Source organism: Atractosteus spatula, chromosome 13, assembly GCF_055471065.1.
Source record: "Atractosteus spatula isolate fAtrSpa1 chromosome 13, fAtrSpa1.hap1, whole genome shotgun sequence".
Classification (NCBI taxonomy): domain Eukaryota; kingdom Metazoa; phylum Chordata; class Actinopteri; order Semionotiformes; family Lepisosteidae; genus Atractosteus; species Atractosteus spatula.
In genome coordinates, this window is record NC_142718.1 from 341,780 (window position 1) to 363,299 (window position 21,520).

Here is a 21,520-nt window from a genome sequence, read left to right on the forward strand (position 1 = left end):
GTTTACAGTGCTGTCAGTCAGACTCCCAGTGCACAGCAGTCTGATCCACTCCAGGTGTGACAGTGCTGTCAGTCAGACTCCCAGTGCGCAGCAGTCTGATCCGCTCCAGGTGTGACAGTGCTGTCAGTCAGACTCCCAGTGCACAGCAGTCTGATCCACTCCAGGGTTTACAGTGCTGTCAGTCAGACTCCCAGTGCGCAGCAGTCTGATCCACTCCAGGTGTGACAGTGCTGTCAGTCAGACTCCCAGTGCGCAGCAGTCTGATCCGCTCCAGGTGTGACAGTGCTGTCAGTCAGACTCCCAGTGCGCAGCAGTCTGATCCACTCCAGGTGTGACAGTGCTGTCAGTCAGACTCCCAGTGCGCAGCAGTCTGATCCGCTCCAGGTGTGACAGTGCTGTCAGTCAGACTCCCAGTGCGCAGCAGTCTGATCCACTCCAGGTGTGACAGTGCTGTCAGTCAGACTCCCAGTGCACAGCAGTCTGATCCACTCCAGGGTTTACAGTGCTGTCAGTCAGACTCCCAGTGCACAGCAGTCTGATCCACTCCAGGTGTGACAGTGCTGTCAGTCAGACTCCCAGTGCGCAGCAGTCTGATCCGCTCCAGGTGTGACAGTGCTGTCAGTCAGACTCCCAGTGCACAGCAGTCTGATCCACTCCAGGGTTTACAGTGCTGTCAGTCAGACTCCCAGTGCGCAGCAGTCTGATCCACTCCAGGTGTGACAGTGCTGTCAGTCAGACTCCCAGTGCGCAGCAGTCTGATCCGCTCCAGGTGTGACAGTGCTGTCAGTCAGACTCCCAGTGCGCAGCAGTCTGATCCACTCCAGGTGTGACAGTGCTGTCAGTCAGACTCCCAGTGCGCAGCAGTCTGATCCGCTCCAGGTGTGACAGTGCTGTCAGTCAGACTCCCAGTGCGCAGCAGTCTGATCCACTCCAGGTGTGACAGTGCTGTCAGTCAGACTCCCAGTGCGCAGCAGTCTGATCCGCTCCAGGTGTGACAGTGCTGTCAGTCAGACTCCCAGTGCGCAGCAGTCTGATCCACTCCATTGTCAATCTGTGTGTGGGTGTCAGTGTCTATCAGTGTGTGCATTTGTGTATCAGTGTGTGTTTTTGTGTATCAGTGTCTATCATTCAGAAAAGAGGACGTGTATGTGTTTGTGTGTCAGTGTGTGCTGTTGAGTGTGTAGTTGCAGTATATCCCTTTGCTTCAGCGTGAGGTCTCAGTCTGTATCAGCTGTATGTTTGGGAAATGTTTTTTTGACTCCAGGAAAAACATCTCGATTCATGAAATCAGAAATGCTGCAGGGTTTGGGAAGAACAGAAAAGAGGCAGCAGAGACACCCAGGTTATCTGACACAACAGCACAGGTTTATTGAACTGGAGGGAGAGTCAGCTGGTGACATAGTTCATTAGTAACCATGGTAACATCAGGTCACTATGGCACCCCAGAGCCCTGCCTCCTCGCTCTCTCCCTGGACTGCTGGACAGCAGGCTGGACCGAGTGACCAGGCCCTCCTCACTCTCTCCTGCTGGACAGCAGGCTGGACCGAGTGACCAGAGCTGGGCTCAGAGGTGCTGAAGGGAGGGGGGCCGATGCTGGGGTCCTGGGGCCGAATCTCTCTGGGGACTGAGAGACAAGTCTGGGAGGAGGTTCCCTTCAGTCCTGGGACGGTGAGGTCAGGGTTCAGTGGGGGTGGAGGGATCGGTTGTCTGTCTGTCCCCTTGAGCTCTGCAGGGTCCCCGGTTTCTTGTGGCCCCAGCCTGTCCTCCAGTGTGTTTGTGGGTTCCTGCTGTGTGTGCTTACAGGCTGCAGCCCAGCTCCTGCAGGGTCACTGGACAGGAGACTCCAGGGAGTCCTGCAGTGGAGCAGTGGACAGCTCTGGACCGTGACTGAACCGGTAGTGGACTATTAGCATCATTACTGATCAGCACTGGACCAATAGTGTCATGACTGGACGATTAGTGTCACAAAGGACACTAGTGTCCCTGGAGCCTAGTGCTGGGCTAGCGCCAAGGAGCGGTGACTCAGCCTGAAGTAGTCAACCCCACCCTGCAGGGGGCGCTGTCACTTTTGGAATTCAGCACAGCAAACATGTAAAGTTACCACACCTAATTGCTTCATAGTTGTGTTTTATGTGGTTCAAATACCTGTATGTGTCCTGTACAGGGCGGTGCTGGTCACGGTGCTGTGGGTGAGCGGTCAGCAAGCAGGCCATTGATATCGACTGACTCTGCGCTTGGATTGTGTGATTGGGTTGGATTTTTAGCACATTGTTGGTTAAACACCAGTTTGAAGGTAAAATGGGAAGGTTCTAATAGGCATGGACTGTGCTGTTTTCTTTATTACTTTTCCATTTGTGTTTGCAGGTGTCAGGAGAAGAGTAAAGACACAGCTTCACTCGTTAGAGGTTCGTTAGAGATTTAGTGATTCAATTCTTTTGAGATCAAGCATCATGACGGAAGATCAATGAATCACTTTCTTTAGGTCACTAGTTAATTACGTCAGTAAGGTGGGAGAAAAGACAACAGCACAAGTCAAACTGGGGGAGCAGCACAGATTCTTCAGACTTCCAGACCACGACCTGCAGGTCAGTTCTCTACTTCTCCCTGTCTCCCTGTCTCTCCCTGTCTCTGCTGGAAGAGCTTCATCTACCAAGAAAATTAAAAGAAAAACCCGAGAACGAACAAAAATCTATTTTTCTGAAAAGATCAATATATAAATAAACTAGCATATAGTATATGCATAAAACAAAATACATATATCTTTCAGTAAATGTCTATCTGAGCCTCGGACTTGTCCCTCAGGCTGAGGAGGGGGGGAGTGGGCAGAGAGGGAGGCACCAGGGAGACGCAGGGAGGTGTCTAACTGCCTTTTCTATGTCTTGTTCTTTATTCAAACTGCATGTGACACACGATGGGGGGGGGGGGAGGCCAGGGAAAGTTTGGAGGCTTACGGAGGAAAGAGGAAGAGGAGGAGGGCTAGACAATGCCGAACTGGGCCAGCTCGTGCAGCTCCAGGTGACTGAAGGCCTCCCAGGGGCAGATGACGGTGATGTCTGAGAGAAGAGAGGAACAGCAGTGAGAATGAGAGGAGGCAGGGCAGTGCTAGACTGTAGATATTGTAGAAGAGTGTGATACCGTAGGGGAGTGTGATACTGTAGGGGAGTACTTTACTGTAGGAGCGTGTGATACTGTAGAAGAGTGCGATACTGTAGGGGAGTGTGATACTATAGGGGAGTACTTTACTGTAGGAACGTGTGATACTGTAGAAGAGTGCGATACTGTAGGGGAGTGTGATACTGCAGGAGAGTGTTGTACTGTAGGGGAGTGTGATACTGCAGGAGAGTGTGATAATGTAGGGAGTGTGATACTGCAGGAGAGTGTGATACTGTAAGAGAGTGTGGTACTGCAGGACAGTACTCTACTTCACTGTACTACAGAGCACTGCAGCGAGGTGTGTGGCGCTGTTGCAGAACCTGCTCTTCCACGATGCCTCTCAGGCACAGGTAGTGTTATGTGAACTGAGGCTACAGCACCCACTACAGGCCACCAGACGTAAGCACCCAGCCGAGTGTGTGTGCATGTGTGTCCCACAGGGGGGCAGCAGCGCGGGGCTCCATACCTGTTCCCAGGCCCTCCATTCCCGGGATGTCATCTCCGAACCTGCGGGACATGACACAGAGCAAAGGTCACCCCTCTGACACTCGTCACCTTGCTGTTGAACCAGCTCTCCCTGAAGACTCACCCTTTCACTCCCTTCTTGGGGGGCTTGCTCTTGAACTGGCGGGTCTGGCGCTGCTTGAATTTGGGGGGCCCCTTCTTGGGGGTGGAACCTGCATCCAAGGGTGCAGGAGCTGACAGGGCACTTCCTGCAGGGGGCTGTGCGTTCATCTCTACACACTGAGAGAGAAAGGGGTTAATACACACACTCTTACTGCACACTACTGTACACTGACACTGCACTGAGAGAGAGAGGGGTTAATACACACACTCCTCCTGCACACTACTGTACACTGACACTGCACTGAGAGAGAGGGGTTAATACACACACTCCTCCTGCACACTACTGTACACTGACACTGCACTGAGAGAGAGAGGGGTTAATACACACACTCCTCCTGCACACTACTGTACACTGACACTGCACTGAGAGAGAGAGGGGTTAATACACACACTCCTCCTGCACACTACTGTACACTGACACTGCACTGAGAGAGAGGGGTTAATACACACACTCCTCCTGCACACTACTGTACACTGACACTGCACTGAGAGAGAGAGGGGTTAATACACACACTCTTACTGCACACTACTGTACACTGACACTGCACTGAGAGAGAGAGAGAGGGGTTAATACACACACTCCTCCTGCACACTACTGTACACTGACACTGCACAGAGAGAGGGGTTAATACACACACTCCTCCTGCATACTACTGTACACTGACACTGCACTGAGAGAGAGAGGGGTTAATACACACACTCTTACTGCACACTACTGTACACTGACACTGCACTGAGAGAGAGAGAGAGAGGGGTTAATACACACACTCTTACTGCACACTACTGTACACTGACACTGCACTGAGAGAGAGGGGTTAATACACACACTCCTCCTGCACACTACTGTACACTGACACTGCACTGAGAGAGAGGGGTTAATACACACACTCCTCCTGCACTCTACTGTACACTGACACTGCACTGAGAGAGAGAGAGGGGTTAATACACACACTCCTCCTGCACACTACTGTACACTGACACTACACTGAGAGAGAGGGGTTAATACACACACTCCTCCTGCACACTACTGTACACTGACACTGCACTGAGAGAGAGAGAGGGGTTAATACACACACTCCTCCTGCACACTACTGTACACTGACACTACACTGAGAGAGAGGGGTTAATACACACACTCCTCCTGCACACTACTGTACACTGACACTACACTGAGAGAGAGGGGTTAATACACACACTCTTACTGCACACTACTGTACACTGACACTGCACTGAGAGAGAGAGAGAGGGGTTAATACACACACTCCTCCTGCACACTACTGTACACTGACACTGCACAGAGAGAGGGGTTAATACACACACTCCTCCTGCATACTACTGTACACTGACACTGCACTGAGAGAGAGAGGGGTTAATACACACACTCTTACTGCACACTACTGTACACTGACACTGCACTGAGAGAGAGAGAGAGGGGTTAATACACACACTCTTACTGCACACTACTGTACACTGACACTGCACTGAGAGAGAGGGGTTAATACACACACTCCTCCTGCACACTACTGTACACTGACACTGCACTGAGAGAGAGGGGTTAATACACACACTCCTCCTGCACTCTACTGTACACTGACACTGCACTGAGAGAGAGAGAGGGGTTAATACACACACTCCTCCTGCACACTACTGTACACTGACACTACACTGAGAGAGAGGGGTTAATACACACACTCCTCCTGCACACTACTGTACACTGACACTGCACTGAGAGAGAGAGAGGGGTTAATACACACACTCCTCCTGCACACTACTGTACACTGACACTACACTGAGAGAGAGGGGTTAATACACACACTCCTCCTGCACACTACTGTACACTGACACTACACTGAGAGAGAGGGGTTAATACACACACTCCCACACTATAATACAGACACTGCCCCTTCCCTCTCTTCCTGTCTCTTTCTCTGTCACACTCTTGTAATCCCTAAATTGATCTGGGATTAGCGGATGAGTGGCTCACATTCTCCTTCCCGGCTCTGACACAGATAGAGCCTCTTCCTGCTGCAATTAGCCTGGGAATCAGCAATTCGGGAATGAGCCAATCCCTTTGAATAACAAACAGCAGGCTGCTGGTGAAACTCTGTTTATGTCTCTCTTTATAACACATCATTGTGCATGGAGTCTGCCTCTGTCTCCCACTGAACCCCCTCTCTCTTTCAGATCCTCTCTCTCCCTCCTGATCCCTATTTCCATCCCCGACTCCCCTCCTAATTCGCAGTAGCTGTCCTCCCCCCTCGTCCTCGTTAAGCTCGTTAAGGCATTAAGAGCTGATCTTCGGGAGGGTGATGTAAGGGGACGAGTCGTCCCAGGGGGGATGGCCAGGGGTGGGGGGGGGCTGGTGTCGGGGCGTCCTGTGTCATCCTGTGGGCTGATGGCCCATCTCAGTGGGGTGAGCAGAGGGCTCCCCCTGCAGGCTGGACGCAGAGCGCCGCTCTGTCCCCTCGGATGTCCACTGAGCTGCTGAACCATCCAGCTCCGTCCAGCTGTAGCCCAGAGCAGAGCAGCCATCTCACTCTGATCATACAGCCCAGGCCAGGAGAGAGGGGTGTGGGCACCCACAGTCTCGGGGCGAGCGGGGTGACCCCAGATCTACAGTCTCGGGGCAAGCGGGCTCACCCCACGGGTCTCAGGTCCACAGGCTTGGGTGAGAGGGGTCACCTCACAGGTCTCAGGTCCACAGTCTCAGGGTGAGCAGGGTGACCCCAGATCTACAGTCTTGGGATGAGCGAGTGACCCCAGATCTACAGTCTTGGGATGAGCAGGTGACCCCAGATCTACAGTCTCGGGATGGGCGGGGTGACCCCAGATCTACAGTCTTGGGATGAGCGAGTGACCCCAGATCTACAGTCTCGGGATGGCAGGGTGACCCCAGATCTACAGTCTTGGGATGAGCGAGTGACCCCAGATCTACAGTCTCGGGATGGGCGGGGTGACCCCAGATCTACAGTCTTGGGATGGCAGGGTGACCCCAGATCTACAGTCTCGGGGTGAGGGACAGGGAGGGCAGACGAGGGGAGCTCTCAGACTCCTCACCTGACTGGCTCTGCGCTGTGCTGTGCTGCTGAGGTCCTCCAGGCGGCTCGGCTGCTTCTGATGGACGTCCCTCTGTGTTGGTCGCTGTTATCCCCGAGCCTGTCCCACGCCCCCTTTAAATACCCCTAATCCCCCCGCCCACGCACCCCCGCGCCCTCCCAATCACAGCGCTCCGCCTGGGGTCCTCAGGGGACGAGCTCAGCCCGGCGAGGAGGATCAGGGCAGGACGGAGCTCGCCTGTCCGCTGCATGTGTCCAGGGGCTGAGAGGAGAGGAGGAGGGAGGCAGGAGGCAGGAGCAGAAGTCTCGATTCTGCACTTTAATCTGCTGAGAGGAGAGGAGGAGAGGAGGAGGGAGGCAGGAGCAGAAGTCTGGATTCTGCACTTTAATCTGCTCAGGGTCTTAACGAGCTGCTAATGGGATCAGCCGCAGTTAGCGTGGGGCAGGTGAGCCGAGCTGTGGGCTTCTGTATTTACAGCTCCTAATCGACATGTGTGTGTGTGCGTGAGGGGATTCAGCCACTGCGCTGTGTGTGCGTCCGCAGGGGTCTGACTCAGAAAGCCCCGCGCACGCCACGGCCTGGGGAGTCCTCCAGCGGGTCAGGCGCTCTGCGGGCTGCGCGGGGCCACAGCCAGGGTCCCAGCTCAGTGCTGACCTCTGGGCTTTGCTCTGCTGTAGCTCAGTCCGGCTGGAGGGGCCTGAGCGACTGCAAGAGGGTTGTGCAGCCTGGTGAGGCCAAGCCTGCCGTGGGCTCAGCTCCTCCGTGAATCCTCCACACGCGTTGACTGATGGGTGAGCACAGCCAGACGAACACGGCCCCCTGGTGGCGAAACACAGGAATGACCCATTCTGGCTTTGTAGGACAAAGGGTGTCATTCCCAGGCCAGACCAGCAGAGGGAGGCATTAGATAAGACTTCCAGCTGGAAACGGTCTCTGTCTCTGTGATCTGCGCTTTTCTCTGGTCAATGTGGCTCAGTGGGAGCAGGGGGCTGATATGGCTTTTTTTACATCTGGACTGAAATAGTCCAGAGACTAAAGCCAGCACATAGAAACTGGACACAGACACTGGACACAGGCAGACCTGGCTGTCCAGAGAGGACAGGCTCAGTGACCACAGCCTGGCCAGAGACACTGGACACAGGCAGACCTGGCTGTCCAGAGAGGACAGGCTCAGTGACACAGCAAGGACACACAGGTGTTCACAGCCTGAGCGCTGAGCTCCTCTGGTCTCAAGCCGTTTCCAGTCGGTCACAGGAAGGAAACCTTTTCCAGGGTGAAGGAAGAGAAGCGGTAGCCCGAGGCCCCGCCCCCTGATGACCCCAGAGACCCCGCCCCCAGATGACCCCAGAGACCCCGCCCCCAGAGGCCCCAGTTCCCACACGCCTGCAGCTGATTGGTCCACGTGCACCTGCGGCTCTCAGCAGCACCTGTGCTCTTCCCAGCAGCTCTGAGAGCGGCCAGCCAGTCAGGCCACCCTGACCGGTCAGCTGACAGGCCTGCCGGCGCCTCTGGGGGGTTAAAGATCAGCATCTGAGCGCCACTCGCTAGACGCCGACACTGAGAGGCTGAGAGCGAGCAGAGACTCCTGTCTGCTTGACCGCCCGCCTAATCGTCCTGACCACCTGCCTGACCGCCCGCCTGATCGTCCTGACCGCCTGCCTGACCACCTGCCCGATCGTCCTGACCACCTGCCTAACAACCTGCCTGATCGTCCTGACCGCCTGCCTGACCGCCCACCCGATCGTCCTGACCGCCTGCCTGACCACCTGCCCGATCGTCCTGACCACCTGCCCGACCGCCCGCCCGATCATCCTGACCGCCTGCCTGACCACCTGCACGATCGTCCTGACTGCCTGCCTGACCGCCCGCCCGATCATCCTGACCGCCTGCCTGACCACCTGCCCGATCGTCCTGACTGCCTGCCTGACCGCCTGCCCAATCGTCCTGACCACCTGCCTGATCATCCTGACCACCTGCCCGACCGCCCGCCCAATCGTCCTGACCGCCTGCCTGACCGCCTGCCTGATTGTCCTGTCCGCCTGCCTGACCACCTGCCTGATCGTCCTGACCACCTGCCTGACCACCTGCCTGATCGTCCTGTCCGCCTGCCTGACCACCTGCCTGATCGTCCTGACCACCTGCCTGATCGTCCTGTCCGCCTGCCTGACCACCTGCCTGATCGTCCTGACCACCTGCCTGACCGCCTGCCTGACCGCCCGCCCGATCGTCTTGACCGCCCCAGCCATGCTGAGCCTCCCACTGCCTTGGCTGCTGCTGATCGCACTGTCCACCTCGGCCACTGACCCAGGTAACACTGACCACTGCTGCTCTCACTGTCCACCTGAGCCACTGACCCAGGTAACACTGACCACTGCTGCTCTCACTGTCCACCTGAGCCACTGACACAGGTAACACTGACCACTGCTGCTGCTCTCACTGTCCACCTGAGCCACTGACCCAGGTAACACTGACCACTGCTGCTCTCACTGTCCACCTGAGCCACTGACCCAGGTAACACTGACCACTGCTGCTGCTCTCACTCTCTCCAGACGGCGCCCCCGTCAGGCTGCGGGACGTCGGTGCAGCGCAGGCGTTCGTGGCGTCGGCGGAGGTCGTGGTCGTCGGGTTCTTCAAGGTGAGCGAGAGGAGTGGGGTGGGGGTGCCCCGAGTTCCTGCTGCAGGTCGCCCCGAGTTCACCAGACTGCGCCCAGGGTATTTATAGCTCCTCTCGAAGTTTGTTTTTCTCCTGACCGCTGTGGCCCAGCGGGACACAGGAAGTGTCTGTCGCGGTGGTTACGGAATGGGTGTCGGTCCCAGAATGCCGAGCCTTGGCCAGACTTCCTGCGGGGGGGCGAGCGGGCGGCACAGGAAGTGAGGGCGTGTAGAGGCTTGTGGGCTCTGGCACCAGCATCCCTTTGCTCTTCAAACCACAGTAAACAAGACAGGGAGAGAGAGAGACTGGAAGAGAGAGAGATAAAGAGACTGGGAGAGAGAGAGAGACAGGAAGAGTGAGAGACTGGGTGAGAGAGAGGGAGACTAGGAGATAGAGAGACTGAGGGAAAGAGAGATAGAGAGACTGGGAGACAGAGACAGAGGTGCACTTCCTACGGCACTGTGACAACTATTCTGGGATTAGAGAAACATTCTTCCCCAAATTAACAAATTTAATCCCAGAATTCCCACACCTGCCAGAATCACAACAGGTCCCAATCCTACTGGGAGAGGGAGGAGATGAACTGGCAGCCTAGTATGTGGTCTCCTGTCCCAACCTGAGGAACAGACAGTGAGCCCGTCTCTCAATAATAATAATACAGTGTGTGATCTCCTGTCCCAGCCTGAGGAACAGACAGTGAACCTGTATTTCAATAATAATAATACAGTGTGTGATCTCCTGTCCCAGCCTGAGGAACAGACAGTGAACCTGTATTTCAATAATAATAATACAGTGTGTGATCTCCTGTCCCAGCCTGAGGAACAGTGAGCCTGTCTCTCAATAATAATAATACAGTGTGTGATCTCCTGTCCCAGCCTGAGGAACAGTGAGCCTCTCTCTCAATAATAATAATAATACAGTGTGTGATCTCCTGTCCCAGCCTGAGGAACAGACAGTGAGCCTGTCTCTTAATAATAATAATACAGTGTGTGATCTCCTGTCCCAGCCTGAGGAACAGTGAGCCTGTCTCTCAATAATAATAATACAGTGTGTGATCTCCTGTCCCAGCCAGAGGAACAGTGAGCCTGTCTCTCAATAATAATAATACAGTGTGTGATCTCCTGTCCCAGCCTGAGGAACAGACAGTGAGTCTGTCTCTCAATAATAATAATAATAATAATACAGTGTGTGATCTCCTGTCCCAGCCTGAAGAACAGACAGTGAGCCTGTCTCTCAATAATAATAATACAGTGTGTGATCTCCTGTCCCAGCCTGAGGAACAGACAGTGAGCCTGTCTCTTAATAATAATAATACAGTGTGTGATCTCTTGTCCCAGCCTGAGGAACAGTGAGCCTGTCTCTCAATAATAATAATACAGTGTGTGATCTCCTGTCCCAGCCTGAGGAACAGACAGTGAGTCTGTCTCTCAATAATAATAATAATAATAATAATACAGTGTGTGATCTCCTGTCCCAGCCTGAGGAACAGACAGTGAGCCTGTCTCTCAATAATGCTCCATATGTTCATGTGTAAATGTCTTATATGATGTGTCTACTGTAAATGTCTGTAGACGTGTTTATGTGAATTGTACTTGTTTTGCTGTGGGGACCCTGACTGACTCACTGGTCAGGCCAGTAAGGTAGGGTGAGCTGTCAGGGCGCCTCACTGTTCCTCTCTGCCTCAGGAGGACGGTGGCCAAGGATTCCAGGAGTTTCTGTCAGTAGCGTCGAGACTGCAGGCCCTGCCCTTCGCCCTCTGCAGCGAGCCAGAGGTCTGGCAGTTCTACAACATCACAGGAGACACCGTGTCCATCTTCAGACAGGTAACTCCGCAGGGACCTGTCACCCCCCGTCACACAACTGTCTCACACCTGTTACACCCCTGTCACACCCGTCTCACACCTGTCTCTCACCTGCAGTCAGTCTAGTAACATCCCAGAGCCCAGTAACCCTTCATCATCATCATCACTCCTGAACAGACCCTCAGTCTGTAACAACACGTCTGCACCTCTGTGTCCTGTGTCAGGGTGACAGTGGGGTTACAGACAGAGACTGGACACTTGAGCTGGAGAGAGGATAGAGTCACCCAGAGCCCCACACTGACACCCTTCATCATCATCATCACTCCTGAACAGACACTCAGTCTGTAACAACACGTCTGCACCTCTGTGTCCTGTGTCAGGGTGACAGTGGGGTTACAGACAGAGACTGGACACTGGAGCTGGAGAGAGGATAGAGTCACCCAGAGCCCCTCACTGACACCCTTCATCATCATCATCACTCCTGAACAGACACTCAGTCTGTAACAACACGTCTGCACCTTTGTGTCCTGCAGTGTACAAACAGTAAACAGAGTGTTTCCCCGCAGACAGACAGTCATCAGGAGAACCTGCAGCTCCAGGAAAGAATGAAGATCGACTCTGATGGTTTGACCAGGTTCATCCGCACCAACGAGCTCTACTACCTCACTGAGTACAATGACATGGTACAGCAGAGCACACCTGTCTGTCTGTCTGTCTGTCTGTCTCTGGTACAGCAGAGCACACCTGTCTGTCTGCCTGTCTCTGGTACAGCAGAGCACACCTGTCTGTCTCTGTGACTGTCTGTCTCTGTGACTGTCTGTCTCTGGTACAGCAGAGCACACCTGTCTGTCTCTGGTAAAGCAGAGCACACCTGTCTGTCTCTGTGTCTGTCTGTCTCTGGTACAGCAGAGCACACCTGTCTGCCTCTCTGTCTGTCTACCTGTTAGTCTCTCTCTCTCTCTCTCTCTCTCTCTCTCTCTCTCTCTCTCTCTCTCTGCCTGAGCTCCAGGTCTCACACCACACGCGGACTGACTCTGACTCTGGCCTGTCCTGCAGACAGCAGTGGGCCTGTTCAGCTCTGCGGTCAGAGCTCACCTGCTGCTCCTGGCGGACAAGCGCAGTGCCGGGTTTGCCCAGCTGAGGGAGCTCCTGAAGGCGCTGGCACCACAGTACAGAGGACAGGTCAGCCCTGCCCGTCGGACCGCACCGCCCTGGCGCTGTGCTGCGCTGAGCATGTCTGCCCAGCTCACTGGGTTTGAGCCGAGCTGGACAGCATCAATCTCGACTGGCCCGGCCAGCAGCTGGCCCATGATCTAGATGTACACTGGCTCCCAGCAGCACTGTGTGTGCTGTACTGCAGTGTGTTATAGTTTAGCTGTGCTATACTGTACTGCAGTGTGTTACAGTGTAGCTGTACTGTACTGCAGTGTGTTATAGTGTAGCTGTACTGTACTGTACTGCAGTGTGTTACAGTGTAGCTGTACTGTACTGCAGTGTGTTATAGTGTAGCTGTACTGTACTGTACTGCAGTGTGTTATAGTGTAGCTGTACTGTGCTGTACTGCAGTGTGTTATAGTGTAGCTGTGCTGTACTGCAGTGTGTTATAGTGTAGCTGTACTGTGCTGTGCTGCAGTGTGTTATAGTGTAGCTGTACTGTACTGTGCTGCAGTGTGTTATAGTGTAGCTGTACTGTACTGCAGTGTGTTACAGTGTAGCTGTACTGCAGTGTGTTATAGTGTAGCTGTACTGTACTGTACTGCAGTGTGTTACAGTGTAGCTGTGCTGCAGTGTGTTATAGTGTAGCTGTACTGTACTGCAGTGTGTTACAGTGTAGCTGTACTGTGCTGTGCTGCAGTGTGTTATAGTGTAGCTGTACTGTACTGTACTGCAGTGTGTTATAGTTTAGCTGTACTGTACTGCAGGGTGTTATAGTGTAGCTGTACTGTGCTGTGCTGCAGTGTGTTATAGTGTAGCTGTACTGTACTGTGCTGCAGTGTGTTATAGTGTAGCTGTACTGTGCTGTGCTGCAGTGTGTTATAGTGTAGCTGTACTGTACTGTGCTGCAGTGTGTTATAGTGTAGCTGTACTGTACTGCAGTGTGTTACAGTGTAGCTGTACTGCAGTGTGTTATAGTGTAGCTGTACTGTACTGTACTGCAGTGTGTTACAGTGTAGCTGTGCTGCAGTGTGTTATAGTGTAGCTGTACTGTACTGCAGTGTGTTACAGTGTAGCTGTACTGTACTGTGCTGCAGTGTGTTACAGTGTAACTGTACTGTACTGTGCTGCAGTGTGTTACAGTGTAGCTGTACTGCAGTGTGTTACAGTGTAGCTGTACTGTACTGTACTGCAGTGTGTTACAGTGTAGCTGTACTGTACTGCAGTGTGTTACAGTGTAGCTGTGCTGTACTGTACTGCAGTGTGTTACAGTGTAGCTGTGCTGTACTGCAGTGTGTTACAGTGTAGCTGTACTGTACTGTACTGCAGGGTGTTATAGTGTAGCTGTACTGTACTGTACTGCAGTGTGTTACAGTGTAGCTGTACTGTACTGCAGTGTGTTATAGTGTAGCTGTGCTGTACTGTACTGCAGTGTGTTACAGTGTAGCTGTACTATACTGTGCTGCAGTGTGTTATAGTGTAGCTGTACTATACTGTGCTGCAGTGTGTTATAGTGTAGCTGTACTGTACTGCAGGGTGTTATAGTGTAGCTGTACTGCAGTGTGTTACAGTGTAGCTGTACTGTACTGTGCTGCAGTGTGTTACAGTGTAGCTGTACTGTACTGCAGTGTGTTATAGTGTAGCTGTGCTGTACTGCAGTGTGTTATAGTGTAGCTGTACTGCAGTGTGTTACAGTGTAGCTGTACTGTACTGTGCTGCAGGGTGTTATAGTGTAGCTGTACTGTACTGCAGTGTGTTATAGTGTAGCTGTACTGTACTGTGCTGCAGGGTGTTATAGTGTAGCTGTGCTGTACTGCAGTGTGTTATAGTGTAGCTGTACTGTACTGTGCTGCAGTGTGTTATAGTGTAGCTGTGCTGCAGTGTGTTACAGTGTAGCTGTACTGCACTGTGTTATAGTGTAGCTGTGCTGTACTGCAGGGTGTTATAGTGTAGCTGTACTGCAGTGTGTTATAGTGTAGCTGTACTGTACTGCAGTGTGTTACAGTGTAGCTGTACTGTACTGTGCTGCAGTGTGTTATAGTGTAGCTGTACTGTACTGTGCTGCAGTGTGTTACAGTGTAGCTGTGCTGTACTGCAGTGTGTTACAGTGTAGCTGTACTGTACTGTGCTGCAGTGTGTTATAGTGTAGCTGTACTGTACTGCAGTGTGTTACAGTGTAGCTGTACTGTACTGTGCTGCAGTGTGTTACAGTGTAGCTGTACTGTACTGTACTGCAGTGTGTTACAGTGTAGCTGTACTGTACTGCACTGCAGTGTGTTATAGTGTAGCTGTACTGTACTGTACTGCAGTGTGTTACAGTGTAGCTGTACTGTACTGCAGTGTGTTACAGTGTAGCTGTACTGTACTGTACTGCAGTGTGTTACAGTGTAGCTGTGCTGTACTGTGCTGCAGTGTGTTATAGTGTAGCTGTACTGTACTGTACTGCAGTGTGTTACAGTGTAGCTGTACTGTACTGTGCTGCAGTGTGTTATAGTGTAGCTGTACTGTACTGTGCTGCAGTGTGTTATAGTGTAACTGTACTGTACTGTACTGCAGTGTGTTACAGTGTAGCTGTACTGTACTGCAGTGTGTTACAGTGTAGCTGTACTGTACTGTGCTGCAGTGTGTTACAGTGTAGCTGTGCTGTACTGCAGTGTGTTATAGTGTAGCTGTACTGTACTGTGCTGCAGTGTGTTATAGTGTAGCTGTACTGTACTGTACTGCAGGGTGTTACAGTGTAGCTGTACTGTACTGTGCTGCAGTGTGTTATAGTGTAGCTGTACTGTACTGTACTGCAGTGTGTTACAGTGTAGCTGTACTGTACTGTGCTGCAGTGTGTTACAGTGTAGCTGTACTGTACTGCAGTGTGTTACAGTGTAGCTGTACTGTACTGTGCTGCAGTGTGTTACAGTGTAGCTGTACTGTACTGTACTGCAGTGTGTTACAGTGTAGCTGTACTGTACTGCACTGCAGTGTGTTATAGTGTAGCTGTACTGCAGTGTGTTACAGTGTAGCTGTGCTGTACTGCAGTGTGTTATAGTGTAGCTGTACTGTACTGTGCTGCAGTGTGTTACAGTGTAGCTGTACTGCAGTGTGTTACAGTGTAGCTGTACTGTACTGTGCTGCAGGGTGTTATAGTGTAGCTGTGCTGTACTGCAGGGTGTTACAGTGTAGCTGTGCTGTACTGTGCTGCAGTGTGTTATAGTGTAGCTGTACTGTACTGCAGTGTGTTACAGTGTAGCTGTACTGTACTGTGCTGCAGGGTGTTATAGTGTAGCTGTACTGTACTGTACTGCAGGGTGTTATAGTGTAGCTGTACTGTACTGTGCTGCAGGGTGTTATAGTGTAGCTGTGCTGTACTGCAGTGTGTTATAGTGTAGCTGTACTGTACTGTACTGCAGTGTGTTACAGTGTAGCTGTACTGTACTGCAGGGTGTTACAGTGTAGCTGTGCTGTACTGTGCTGCAGTGTGTTATAGTGTAGCTGTACTGTACTGCAGTGTGTTACAGTGTAGCTGTACTGTACTGTGCTGCAGTGTGTTACAGTGTAGCTGTACTGTACTGTACTGCAGTGTGTTATAGTGTAGCTGTACTGTACTGTGCTGCAGTGTGTTACAGTGTAGCTGTACTGTACTGCAGGGTGTTACAGTGTAGCTGTACTGTACTGTGCTGCAGTGTGTTACAGTGTAGCTGTACTGTACTGTACTGCAGTGTGTTACAGTGTAGCTGTACTGTACTGTGCTGCAGTGTGTTACAGTGTAGCTGTACTGTACTGCGCTGCAGTGTGTTATAGTGTAGCTGTACTGTACTGCAGGGTGTTATAGTGTAGCTGTACTGTACTGTACTGCAGTGTGTTACAGTGTAGCTGTACTGTACTGTGCTGCAGTGTGTTACAGTGTAGCTGTACTGTACTGTGCTGCAGTGTGTTACAGTGTAACTGTACTGTACTGTACTGCAGTGTGTTACAGTGTAGCTGTACTGTACTGCAGGGTGTTACAGTGTAGCTGTGCTGTACTGTACTGCAGTGTGTTACAGTGTAGCTGTACTGTGCTGTACTGCAGGGTGTTACAGTGTAGCTGTGCTGTACTGCAGGGTGTTATAGTGTAGCTGTACTGCAGTGTGTTACAGTGTAGCTGTACTGTACTGTACTGCAGTGTGTTACAGTGTAGCTGTACTGTACTGCAGGGTGTTACAGTGTAGCTGTACTGCAGGGTGTTATAGTGTAGCTGTACTGTACTGCGCTGCAGTGTGTTATAGTGTAGCTGTACTGTACTGCAGTGTGTTACAGTGTAGCTGTGCTGTACTGCAGTGTGTTACAGTGTAGCTGTACTGCAGGGTGTTATAGTGTAGCTGTACTGTACTGCGCTGCAGTGTGTTATAGTGTAGCTGTACTGTACTGTACTGCAGTGTGTTACAGTGTAGCTGTACTATACTGTGCTGCAGTGTGTTATAGTTTAGCTGTACTGTACTGCAGTGTGTTACAGTGTAACTGTACTGTGCTGTGCTGCAGTGTGTTACAGTGTAGCTGTACTGTACTGTGCTGCAGTGTGTTACAGTGTAGCTGTGCTGTACTGCAGTGTGTTACAGTGTAGCTGTACTGTGCTGTACTGCAGTGTGTTATAGTGTAGCTGTGCTGTACTGCAGTGTGTTACAGTGTAGCTGTACTGTACTGCAGTGTGTTACAGTGTAACTGTACTGTACTGCAGTGTGTTATAGTGTAGCTGTACTGTACTGTACTGCAGTGTGTTATAGTTTAGCTGTACTGTACTGCAGGGTGTTATAGTGTAGCTGTACTGTACTGTGCTGCAGTGTGTTATAGTGTAGCTGTACTGCGCTGCAGTGTGTTATAGTGTAGCTGTGCTGTACTGCAGTGTGTTACAGTGTAGCTGTACTGTACTGTACTGCAGTGTGTTACAGTGTAGCTGTGCTGTACTGCAGTGTGTTATAGTGTAGCTGTGCTGTACTGCAGTGTGTTACAGTGTAGCTGTACTGTACTGTACTGCAGTGTGTTACAGTGTAGCTGTGCTGTACTGCAGTGTGTTATAGTGTAGCTGTACTGCACTGCAGTGTGTTACAGTGTAGCTGTACTGTACTGCAGTGTGTTATAGTGTAGCTGTGCTGTACTGCAGGGTGTTATAGTGTAGCTGTACTGTACTGTACTGCAGTGTGTTATAGTGTAGCTGTACTGTACTGTACTGCAGTGTGTTATAGTGTAGCTGTACTGTGCTGCAGTGTGTTACAGTGTAGCTGTACTGTACTGTACTGCAGTGTGTTACAGTGTAGCTGTACTATACTGTGCTGCAGTGTGTTATAGTGTAGCTGTACTGTACTGTACTGTACTGCAGGGTGTTATAGTGTAGCTGTGCTGTACTGTGCTGCAGTGTGTTACAGTGTAGCTGTACTGTACTGTACTGCAGTGTGTTACAGTGTAGCTGTACTGCAGTGTGTTATAGTGTAGCTGTACTGTACTGTACTGCAGTGTGTTATAGTGTAGCTGTACTGTACTGCAGTGTGTTACAGTGTAGCTGTACTGTACTGTACTGCAGTGTGTTACAGTGTAGCTGTACTATACTGTGCTGCAGTGTGTTATAGTGTAGCTGTACTATACTGTGCTGCAGTGTGTTATAGTGTAGCTGTACTGTACTGCAGGGTGTTATAGTGTAGCTGTACTGCAGTGTGTTACAGTGTAGCTGTACTGTACTGTGCTGCAGTGTGTTATAGTGTAGCTGTACTGTACTGCAGTGTGTTACAGTGTAGCTGTGCTGTACTGCAGGGTGTTATAGTGTAGCTGTACTGTACTGTACTGCAGTGTGTTATAGTGTAGCTGTACTGTACTGCAGTGTGTTACAGTGTAGCTGTACTGTACTGTACTGCAGTGTGTTATAGTGTAGCTGTACTGTACTGCAGGGTGTTATAGTGTAGCTGTACTGTACTGTGCTGCAGTGTGTTATAGTGTAGCTGTACTGTACTGTACTGCAGTGTGTTATAGTTTAGCTGTACTGTGCTGCAGTGTGTTACAGTGTAGCTGTACTGTACTGTACTGCAGTGTGTTACAGTGTAGCTGTACTGTACTGCAGGGTGTTATAGTGTAGCTGTACTGTACTGTACTGCAGTGTGTTATAGTGTAGCTGTACTGTACTGCAGTGTGTTACAGTGTAGCTGTACTGTACTGTACTGCAGTGTGTTATAGTGTAGCTGTACTGTACTGCAGGGTGTTATAGTGTAGCTGTACTGTACTGTGCTGCAGTGTGTTACAGTGTAGCTGTACTGTACTGTACTGCACTGCAGTGTGTTATAGTGTAGCTGTACTGTACTGCAGTGTGTTACAGTGTAGCTGTACTGTACTGTACTGCACTGCAGTGTGTTATAGTGTAGCTGTACTGTACTGCAGGGTGTTACAGTGTAGCTGTACTGTACTGTACTGCGCTGCAGTGTGTTATAGTGTAGCTGTGCTGTACTGCAGTGTGTTACAGTGTAGCTGTACTGTACTGTGCTGCAGTGTGTTACAGTGTAGCTGTACTGTACTGCAGTGTGTTATAGTGTAGCTGTACTGTACTGTACTGCAGTGTGTTACAGTGTAGCTGTGCTGTACTGCAGTGTGTTATAGTGTAGCTGTACTGTACTGTACTGCAGTGTGTTATAGTTTAGCTGTACTGTACTGCAGGGTGTTATAGTGTAGCTGTACTGTGCTGTACTGCAGTGTGTTATAGTGTAGCTGTACTGTACTGTGCTGCAGTGTGTTATAGTGTAGCTGTACTGCGCTGCAGTGTGTTATAGTGTAGCTGTGCTGTACTGCAGTGTGTTACAGTGTAGCTGTACTGTACTGCAGTGTGTTATAGTGTAGCTGTACTGTACTGTGCTGCAGTGTGTTATAGTGTAGCTGTACTGTACTGCAGTGTGTTACAGTGTAGCTGTACTGTACTGTGCTGCAGTGTGTTACAGTGTAGCTGTGCTGTACTGCAGGGTGTTATAGTGTAGCTGTACTGTACTGTACTGCAGTGTGTTATAGTGTAGCTGTGCTGTACTGCAGTGTGTTATAGTGTAGCTGTACTGTACTGTACTGCAGTGTGTTACAGTGTAGCTGTACTGTACTGTGCTGCAGTGTGTTACAGTGTAGCTGTACTATACTGTACTGCAGTGTGTTATAGTGTAGCTGTGCTGTACTGCAGGGTGTTATAGTGTAGCTGTACTGTACTGTACTGCAGGGTGTTATAGTGTAGCTGTACTGTACTGTACTGCAGTGTGTTACAGTGTAGCTGTACTGTGCTGCAGTGTGTTATAGTGTAGCTGTACTGTACTGTACTGCAGTGTGTTATAGTGTAGCTGTACTGTACTGCAGGGTGTTACAGTGTAGCTGTACTGTACTGTGCTGCAGTGTGTTACAGTGTAGCTGTACTGTGCTGCAGTGTGTTATAGTGTAGCTGTACTGTACTGTACTGCAGTGTGTTATAGTGTAGCTGTACTGTACTGCAGGGTGTTATAGTGTAGCTGTACTATACTGTGCTGCAGTGTGTTATAGTGTAGCTGTACTGTACTGTGCTGCAGTGTGTTATAGTGTAGCTGTGCTGTACTGCAGTGTGTTACAGTGTAGCTGTACTGTACTGCAGGGTGTTATTGTTGCTGTGTTGTACTGGACTGTAATTATCTTGGTGTCGCTGTGCTGTGTTGCAGTTACTCTTCGTGCTGATAGATGGAGCTGTCAGTTCCAACAGGCGCTCACTGGAGTACTTTGGGCTGAAGTCACATGACCTCCCTGCAGTGGGCCTGTATGACACCCAGACAGACAGGAAGTGGCTCATGCAGGCACAGGAAGTCACCACTGAGCACGTGCAGGAGTTCTGTTACTCGTACCTGAGAGGGGATCTGCAGGTCAGCCACCTGTCAGCACGTCACATGATCTCAATTAGGACGACACCAATTAAACATCTTTTCATTCTTGTTAGAGACACTGAATGTCATTAACTCTCCTGCTGTCTGAACTCCTCTCTCCCTCTCCTGCTCTCAGTCTCTTCTCCTCTCTCTGTCTCTTCTCTTCCTCCTCTCTCTGTACTCCTCTCTCTGTACTCCTCAGACAGCTCAGTGTTGCTCAGTCTCCCTCTGTCTGCCTGCTACACTCCCTGACCTCTCTCTGTCTCTCCTCCTCTCTCTAACAGCTGCTCTGTTTGACCTCTTCTCCCCCTCCGGTCACTGTCGGTCCCACATCAGTCACCCACACCTGGCTCTCAATCTCTCATGCTCATGTCAAGTGTCCTTTGATGCTTCCGATTTCCAATTTTGTGAAACCTTGAGAGCTAATTAATATTGATTTGACCTCTTTATCTCTGTGCATGTTTTTGTCTTTACAATAATCTGTATGATTTTTCTACAGGAGCAGAATGATCCACCAACACCCGCGGCAACCCACAGCAAGTCTGAGCTGTAGTTTTGTAAAGGGGACAGAGAGCATATTCTGATCCGTTATCTATAGTCTGGGCTGTAAACTATATTCTAAGCTGTTATCTGTAGTCTGAGCTGTACATTGTAGTCTGAACTGTAAACTGTAATCTGAGCTGTAAACTGTAGTCTGGGCTGTAATCTGTCATCTGAGCTGTAATCTGTAGTCTGAGCTGTAATCTGTAGTCTAAACTGTACACCATAGTCTGAGCTGTAATCTGCAGTCTAAACTCTACACTTTGGTCTGGGCTGTTATCGGTAGTCTGAGGTGTAATCTGTAGTCTAAACTGTACACCATAGTTTGAGCTGTAATCTGTAGTCTAAACTCTACACCATAGTCTGAGCTGTAATCTGTAGTCTGAGCTGTGTTCAAGGTTGTAGCCTGTAGACTGCGATGTAGTCCATGCTGTGATCTGGAATCCGAGATGTAGCCTACACGCTATTGACCGCACACTGCAGAATGGACTTCTGCCCCATTGAGAAGGTCTGATATGACAACATGAGGTAATAAATCTCACACCTGGTGAAGATGGAAAAGCTGTAAATTAATTTCGGTGAAGAGCAACTGTCTGTGTGTGGAGTGGTGACAGGCAGACTGCAGTGTGTGTGTGCAGTATGCATGTATGCATGTATGCAGTGTG

General features: G+C 50.8%; 2 protein-coding genes across 2 annotated transcripts; one reads left to right on the top strand and one right to left on the bottom strand.

Annotated features, from left to right (window-relative positions):
• Positions 1-1,343: 1,343 nt before the first annotated feature.
• Positions 1,344-9,653, bottom strand: LOC148821469 (retinal cone rhodopsin-sensitive cGMP 3',5'-cyclic phosphodiesterase subunit gamma-like). The gene is made up of 5 exons (XM_088930975.1): positions 9,360-9,653; positions 6,838-7,656; positions 3,743-3,897; positions 3,620-3,660; positions 1,344-3,053 (listed from the first exon to the last, which is right to left on the bottom strand). Exons 3-5 carry the CDS (start codon positions 3,886-3,888, stop codon positions 2,977-2,979), a joined length of 264 nt encoding a protein of 87 aa, XP_088787101.1. The 5' UTR covers positions 3,889-3,897; positions 6,838-7,656; positions 9,360-9,653; the 3' UTR covers positions 1,344-2,976.
• LOC148821470 (uncharacterized) lies at positions 6,119-21,416 on the top strand. Its single transcript, XM_088930737.1, has 11 exons — positions 6,119-6,128; positions 6,218-6,448; positions 7,515-7,582; positions 8,176-8,301; positions 8,410-9,145; positions 9,357-9,472; positions 11,176-11,313; positions 11,859-11,975; positions 12,349-12,474; positions 20,118-20,315; positions 20,815-21,416. Exons 1-11 carry the CDS (start codon positions 6,119-6,121, stop codon positions 20,866-20,868), a joined length of 1,920 nt encoding a protein of 639 aa, XP_088786863.1. The 3' UTR covers positions 20,869-21,416.
• The last annotated feature ends 104 nt before the right edge of the window (positions 21,417-21,520 follow it).

Excerpts from the sequence above, each read along its gene's own strand:
- LOC148821469 (XM_088930975.1), bottom strand. The coding sequence starts at position 3,888 with ATGAACGCACAGCCCCCTGCAGGAAGTGCCCTGTCAGCTCCTGCACCC. Across the intron at positions 3,661-3,742 it reads CCCAAGAAGGGAGTGAAAGG|GTTCGGAGATGACATCCCGG; the intron begins GTGAGTCTTCAG and ends CATGTCCCGCAG. Across the intron at positions 3,054-3,619 it reads AATGGAGGGCCTGGGAACAG|ACATCACCGTCATCTGCCCC; the intron begins GTATGGAGCCCC and ends CTCTTCTCTCAG.
- LOC148821470 (XM_088930737.1), top strand. Across the intron at positions 11,314-11,858 it reads CCGTGTCCATCTTCAGACAG|ACAGACAGTCATCAGGAGAA; the intron begins GTAACTCCGCAG and ends GTTTCCCCGCAG. Across the intron at positions 11,976-12,348 it reads TCACTGAGTACAATGACATG|ACAGCAGTGGGCCTGTTCAG; the intron begins GTACAGCAGAGC and ends CCTGTCCTGCAG.